At 57.5% G+C, this 6,832-nt stretch overlaps 1 protein-coding gene across 4 annotated transcripts; it reads right to left on the bottom strand.

Annotated features, from left to right (window-relative positions):
* Nucleotides 1-825: 825 nt before the first annotated feature.
* Nucleotides 826-6,316, bottom strand: GLYCTK (glycerate kinase). Of its 4 annotated transcripts, none has more exons than XM_082664443.1 (5): nucleotides 6,286-6,316; nucleotides 3,504-3,919; nucleotides 3,121-3,272; nucleotides 2,333-2,508; nucleotides 826-2,070 (listed from the first exon to the last, which is right to left on the bottom strand). In XM_082664443.1, exons 2-5 carry the CDS (start codon nucleotides 3,878-3,880, stop codon nucleotides 1,204-1,206), a joined length of 1,572 nt encoding a protein of 523 aa, XP_082520569.1. In that variant the 5' UTR covers nucleotides 3,881-3,919; nucleotides 6,286-6,316; the 3' UTR covers nucleotides 826-1,203. The 4 variants fall into 4 exon arrangements, with proteins under 4 accessions (XP_082520569.1, XP_082520570.1, XP_082520568.1 ...); XM_082664444.1 differs by lacking the exon at nucleotides 6,286-6,316 and having other exon boundaries at nucleotides 826-1,284; nucleotides 1,554-2,070; nucleotides 3,504-4,159; XM_082664442.1 differs by lacking the exon at nucleotides 6,286-6,316 and having other exon boundaries at nucleotides 3,504-4,159.
* Between the last annotated feature and the right edge of the window lie 516 nt (nucleotides 6,317-6,832).

The raw sequence follows: 6,832 nt of genomic DNA, 5'->3' as shown, positions 1-6,832 counted from the left end.
AGGGATTGGAGCCGTGGCGCACGGTGGGGGCAGCCAGCGGAGGGCTCGAACACTGAACAAGGGGGCCCAAGGAGAGCCGGGACAGTGGCCCCACCCTCTCCCAGGGCAGTCTGCTAGCCTGGCTAAGGAAGCCCTTCCTCTGTTGCTCCCCTCCCCACTGGCCTCTTCCCAGGCAGCCATAACAGGAGAAGGGGAGAGGGGCTGCTGGACCCCACCACTGCTCTGACCCACCATCCCAGCACTGGAGACCCCCACTGCAGGCTGGCACCAGGAACTGGACTGTGTTCCCAGAGAAACAGCTAAGGGCTCTGAGGGTAGGGAGTGGTTCAGCCTGGGAAAATGGGTCTGACACAAGGAAACAACACCCAGTGTCCTGTGTGGCTGGGGGTAACCCCTGGATAAATAGGGGTTTATCAACCAAAGAAAGTACAGTCTGGCTAAGGGCTGTCCAAAGACAGAAGGAAGTCCTTGGTGGCAGGCAGTAAGCATGTGCCCAGAGAGGCACTCCATCACAGGGTGGAGAGACCTCAGCAGGGATGCCACAGGGGAGAGTGACAGTTGGATGGGTGGCCAGTCCCTCCCAGACCTCACAGACTAAAGTTCTTAGGCCTGTCCTCCCTGGGGTCTCTGCTCACCCACATCAAGCATGTTGGGAGCCACGCTCAACCCTCCCAAGCTCCTGTTTAAGTGAAGCAAGTGCCCTGCAGAGATGGGTACGGAGAACTCCTGCAGGGCCCTGGCACAGGGGCTGCTGCCCAACACCATTCCCCTTCCCGGCAGCTCCCCGCTAACCTTTGCTGTGAGGGAAGAAGCACTGAGAACCCATAGTGTGGTCCTTTTTATTTTCAGTCCTTCCTGTTTCACCCCACAGAAGAAACATGCTCAGGAGCTGTGCAGAGGGGCTGCCTGGGGGAAAACAATGGGAGCAGCAAATTGGCCTAGGGGCTCGTCCTGGACCTCAGGGGTACCTGCTGCCACAGCTGAAAAAGTAGGGGTGGAAGAGAACCCCCATCTGCCTGTCTGGTTGAGGAGTTGGACACAAAGCAGAGGCCCTGGTTGGGAGGTGTGAGGGACAACCATGTAGCTAGGGCCAAGGAGAGGAGAGGCCCTAAAGGCTGGGGAGGCCCTGGGGACCAAACCTGGTCTGCTCCAGGACGCTGCCCTGCAGGTCTCCTCTAGGTTCCCAAAACATGACCTACAATATCACCGCGGCTGCAGGAACAGGAGGTGGGCGTCCATGACATTGGTGCCAGTCAGCCCCGTGTGCAGCAGGTGTGCCCCACCCTGGAAGCGACAGAAGAAGGTATGTGAGTCATTGTGGGCTAGGAAGGCAGCCACGTCCAGACCCTGGGCGGTGGCCTGGCTGGTAAGCTCAGGCCTGACCCAGGCCCCGGCTGCCTCTGTGGGCCCATCCTGCCCATCAGTGCCACCGCTCAAAAACAGCACATCAACAGGCCCCAACGGCCACCGTCCCAGCTCTGCTCCAACACGCAGGGCCAGTTCCTGGTTCCGGCCACCCTTGCCTGAGCCCTGCAACTGCACTGTGGGCTCACCACCAGCCAGCAAGCAGACCGGGCCCCGAGTGCCCACCATGGCCTCCAGAGCCTCCTTCAGCTGCAGGTCTGGGAGCTGGAGCTCAGCCGCCAGTTCATAGAGTTGTTCATCCTCCTCCACAGAGGCTCCAGCCCCAGGCATGGTGAGGCGGGTTCCAGCCACTCGGGCCAGCAGTGCATAGAACTGGGCTACACTTTTCACATCTCCCTGCATAGCTGTGCTCAGCACCACAGCCCTGTATCCCAGCGCCTCGGCCTGCTTCTGAGCCTCAGCCAGTGCCAGTGCATTGGAGCCAATGATCACATTGAGGACATGACCACAGGTGTGTGGCCCATGGGGGTCAGAGTCAGCCCGTGCCAGCACAGTCTTCACAGAACGTGGCAGGGCAGCACGAAGGCCATAGCGATTGAGGATGTGCAGGCAATCTTGCACACTGTGGATGCTGGCCACGGTGGGGCCGCTGGCAATCACCTCCACAGGGTCCCCCACCACGTCTGACAGAATCAGGCTCACCACCTGGGGAGGGGTCGCAGAGGCAAGGCTCAGTCCCACCTGATCCTTGCCCCAGGGCCCATGAGATCAAACTGCCTCCACCTATCCACACGTCCTCACACCACCCAGTGCACTTCCTCACCCACTTCTAACCCCTCTCAAGTGGGTGTGCAAAACACCTAGCCCTGTGGACTCCTGTACCAGGCCTCTGCCCTTCATCTCCCTGGCACACGTGGGCCTGGCTCTACCAGCCCAGAGCTGCCTGGGGAAGAAGAGACCCACACACCTGGGCAGGGTAGGCCGCCTGAGCCAGCCCCCCACCCTTGAGCTGGGACAGGGCCTTCCGGATGGTGTTCAGCTCCTGGATGGTGGCTCCACGGGCCGCCAGCAGCTTGGTGAGTGTCTGCTTCTCCTCCAGTGTTACAGGTGGAATGGGGGCGGGCAGCAGGGCCGAGCCCCCACCTGCAGATACAATGAAGACACTGGGCAGAGGGGATGGATGACAAAGAGATTTCCCTACCCGGGGTGGGGGGTGGGGGTCAGGCAGTCAGTGCTCATATTAGGCTAGAAAAGAGGAGGCTAGAAAGAGGGGTTAGGGTGCCCCCGTGTGGACATACAGTGAATGTGTGCACAGTCACCACACCCAGGTTGAACCCTGCTTTGGGGTAGCCCAGGTCCCAACAGACACTGGAAGAACTATTCCTTAACAGCTTGGAAAAGAAAGCAGACCTAGAGGAGACAGCGGAGAACGAGGGTGGAGACTCTGAGAGAGCTGGAAACCAGGGTTCTAGCCCCAGGTGACAATGGTACAGACAGCAGCAACAGAGACATTTTCCTGGCAAGGCCTGAGTGAGGTGCTCCCTGGGTGCCCTCTCACGGTTATCCAACAAGGTCAGTCAAGCGGAGGACTCCACAGCTCACAGGAGGCCACCAAGGACTAAGCCATCCAGGCTCTTTACTGCTCCCTTGTCCTGTGACCTTGAGAGCTCAGACCAACAGCTTCTTGCAGGGCTGATATTTGGAAACCCCCACCCCCCATCAACACACTGTCCTGAGCCAATCTGGCACCCACACCTGAGATGAGCACGAGCAGCAGGTCATCAGCTGTGAGGCCTTCAGCCAGCTGCCGGATGGCCAGAGCAGCCCGCAGGGCATCTCGGTCCGGCAGGTTGTTCTCCGCGCCCTCGAATACCTGGACACGGCTGTGTGGCTTCAACAGCATCTCCCTCAGGGGAGAGAGAACAGAGAGCAAGATATGGGGTGGGTTCCTCTTCCCACCTGATTTCCCAGATGTACAGGTGAAGGGGACATTAAAAAGGACACCCACTGACACCCACCCTGGAGCCAGGCCAGTCCCAGAAGAAAATGGAAGCTGGTGAAGGAAGGAAGCCCCGATCCAGCCTGAGTCTGGGCCCAGGTTCCCCTCCACATAGGAGCAGCCCCCCAAGGCTCCTTACTGCTTGCCAGCACTCTCCATGGCAGCACGGATCCCCTTGGGAACGCTGATCACGCCCTGCACAAGATGCTGGCCCAAGAGCTCCTCAGCTGCAGTTGCCATGCCCAGGACAGCCTTGCCAAAGCCCACCAGGTAGAGGTTTTGCTGCAGCTGAAAGCTCCGGTCCCTCACCTTCAGCTGCCCACTGTCAGGATCCAAAGACAGTGCCCGCTGCAGCATGGGGCCCGGCAGCACGGCACCCACAGTGCTCTCAAACAGCTGCTGTGCCTGCTCTGCCAGGGCCATGCTACTGGCCAGCCGGGCCAATGGGCCCCCCCAGAGGAGCGGGCTCGAGGGGGCTCGGGCCAAGTGACGCAGGACCTGCAGGGCTGCAGCCATGCCCCACTGCTCTCAGCACCACCTGGCATCCATGGCTGCCTAGGGGGAAGAAAGCACTAGTTACACCGTTGCAAGGCCAGACAGGAGGCTCCCCACAGCCACGGCTCTGAGGGCTCAGGGCCAGTGGACCCCACAGCTGCTGCTGCAAGAATAGGCCATCTGCCAGTCCAAGGAGATTTCCTAAGGCCCACAGCTGCCTGATCTCACTCCAGTCCAGTCTTCTGAGCCCAGGCCTGCCACCCAACCATGTCCTCCTCTTCCACAGGCCACATGCCAGCCCTCTGGACACTCTGCCCAGAGTCCAGAGGTCCTGTTAGCTGAGCCCTCCTCCTAGATCACCCCCTTCAGCTGAGAGCTAATCATTCACAGAAGAAGAAATTTACTATCAGTAGGCTCCCACCCCACCCCTTTTCCACCCTCTGCACTTCTGAGCCTTGCCCGGGGAACACCCCTTTCTGGCACTCCTTCCTTGCCTCTTTACCACTTCTGTTGCTACAAAGCTGCTGGCTGTCCCACCAACTGACCTTGAGCCCAGTGACCTCCAGCCTGCCCTCTTTTTTAAAAAATTAATTTATTTATTTTTGGCTGTGTTGGGTCTTTGTTGCTGCGCATGGTCTTTGTTGCGGCGACCACATGGTCTTTGTTGCAGCGAGCGGGGGCTACTCTTTGTTGCAGTGCGCGGGCTTCTCATTGCAGTGGCTTCCCTTGTTGCGGAGCATGGGCTCTAGGCACGCAGGCTTCAGTAGTTGTGGCTCGCGGGCTCTAGAGCGCACAGCCTGCTCTATTTCATTAGCTCATGGGTCTGGGCTGAGGAGCCTGGAAAGGCTAGGTCTGTGTAGGGAGGCTGTAGGTTTGCTGGGACACCGACAGGCAGGTCCAGGCACATCCTCGGGGCACACAGCCCAAAGAATCCCAGCACTCAGGGTGAGTCCAGCAGCAGGTTCAGGTTCAAATCAGAAGTGGCAGCAAAGCCTGGCCCATAGTAGAACCCTGAAGAAGTCCTTAGATGCCACATGACCCCACATACCATTGGGCCCAATCTGCAAGACAGAAAATGACGCCCTTCCACCTACACGGTCAGACCCACCCATGCCAAGAACATGCCTTTGGCTCTGCATAACAAGTCTTGGCTCACACCACCCACAGGGGTGAGAGCAGCATGGCTGGAGTAGGCAAAGGGCAGGCTTCCCCAGCTGAGGCCAAATAGTCATTTTCCCTACTGGGCACAGTAAAGGCTAAAAAAGCTTTAAGGTGAAGGTCAAGAGGCTGTAGCGGAGTTTAGGGACAATAAAGCCCCCAAGAGCTCATCTGTAAAATGGCATTACTTTAATAAATGCCCACCATAAATGCTGCCAGCTGACTGCAGCAGCAAGTATGGACAGAGCAGGGGAAGGAGGCTGGGAATCAGGCTCCAGCTCTACCACAGGGACAACTCCATTTCTCTCACTGGGTCTCATGAGCAAAACGAGAGGTGAGATGAGACTAATGCTCTCCCCTTGACATCACTGGGCTCTCTGAAGCTGTCCACTGTTAACACTGAAAATCTGGACTCCAAACATCACTTTATCCCACACTCAAAAAACCTGGCAACTTCTAGCCTCTGGCCACTTAGCCTACATGGAGCTCAGCTTTCCCACAAGAGAAGACAAACCGCGCCTCACTCCAGCCGTGAAAGGGAACACAGGGGGCGCTGCCATGGGGACTCAAAATGGGCCCAGCTGTTGCCGGGGTGTCGTGAGGCTGGCCCATTAGGATTGGCGCTAAAAGCGGCATAGGTAGCGATAGCTGATTCTGACAGTCTGGGCGAAATTTGTTACCTGTTTCCCTGATGGATACAGGCCTAGAGGATACCAGCTTTGCCACTGGATATTAGAGCCCAGGGCAGGGGGCGCCCAAGAGTAAGGTAGCCAGATAAGATACCGGACGTCCAGTTAAATTTGAATTTCAGATAAATTAGGAATTTTTTTAATGTAAATACGTTCCGTACAATATTTGGGGCATACCTATACTAAAAAATTATTTGTTGTCTATCTAAAAATTCAAGTTTAACTGGACGCCCTGCATTTTTTTTTTTTTTTTTTTTTTTTTTGCCAAATCCAGCAACTCTACTCGTGACACCGCCTCTCCTAAACTCCCCGGCACTCCAACAAGAAACCCGGAAATACCGAGCGGGCCCTCCTTGACTCCTCCCACCCACAAAGCGAGGCTGGAGTCCTTTCCGGCCTTCGCCTGCTCGCCCAGCCCCGGAAATGGCGTCACCCTCAAGCCGGAACCTCTGGCTTTCGTGAGGTAAATGGCGGCCGCGTAACGTCCGGTGTAATGTCCGAGAAATAAGGGCCCGCTGACGCCTGGGCCCGCTGTTGCCGGGCCCAGTAGTTCTAAGGGCCCTCGCTGCGCGGACTTACCGCAACACCGTTCAGGGCCGCGTCTTCCAGCCTCGGGAACCGGAACTGTTTTGAGGGGGCGGAGCGGAATCCGGAAGTATGGGGTGGGTGGGGCGCTTGTGGCGGGAGGCCGGTGGGAGCGGGGGCGGATGGCAGCGGGAGCCAGGACGGCGACTAGGGCATTGACTCTGCCCTGACCGCCAAGAGGCCTGGTTAGAGTCACCTTCAGGACTCGGTGTCTTCATCTCTACAATGGGATAATAATCGCCGATTTCTGTAATCCGTCCCTTCCTTTATTCTGTAGGATTCAACCAGTCGCAGATACATTCCGACCTCTTGTTAGGTGCCAGGCACTGGACTAAGCAAACAGGCTGAGAATCACTACTTACCCACAACACACCCCTCCTGGGGCCAAAGGAAGTCATCCCCGTCCCTCCTCACCGCTGTAATTCTACAATTCATTCGTGTTCCCCGCCTTCTGTCTTGAGCGACCAAATCACAGCTCTGACTCAGCAAGAGAGTTCTAGTCCGTGATTCTCGAACACGCAAGGTGCATGTAAACACAAAG

The sequence above is a fragment of the Grampus griseus genome (assembly GCF_964374135.1).
Source record: "Grampus griseus genome assembly, chromosome: 10".
In the NCBI taxonomy this organism is placed as follows: domain Eukaryota; kingdom Metazoa; phylum Chordata; class Mammalia; order Artiodactyla; family Delphinidae; genus Grampus; species Grampus griseus.
The sequence above is the reverse complement of the archived record's forward strand: the minus strand, read 5'-3'. Positions and strand labels throughout refer to the sequence as shown.

Bases quoted from the DNA above. Each gene is read 5' to 3' on its own strand.
- GLYCTK (XM_082664443.1), bottom strand. From the start codon at position 3,880: ATGGCTGCAGCCCTGCAGGTCCTGCGTCACTTGGCCCGAGCCCCCTCG. The intron at 2,509-3,120 runs GTGTGGGTGCCA...TTGTATCTGCAG, and splicing joins GCTGCTCGTGCTCATCTCAG to GTGGGGGCTCGGCCCTGCTG. The intron at 2,071-2,332 runs GTGTGTGGGTCT...ACCCCTCCCCAG, and splicing joins AGGCGGCCTACCCTGCCCAG to GTGGTGAGCCTGATTCTGTC.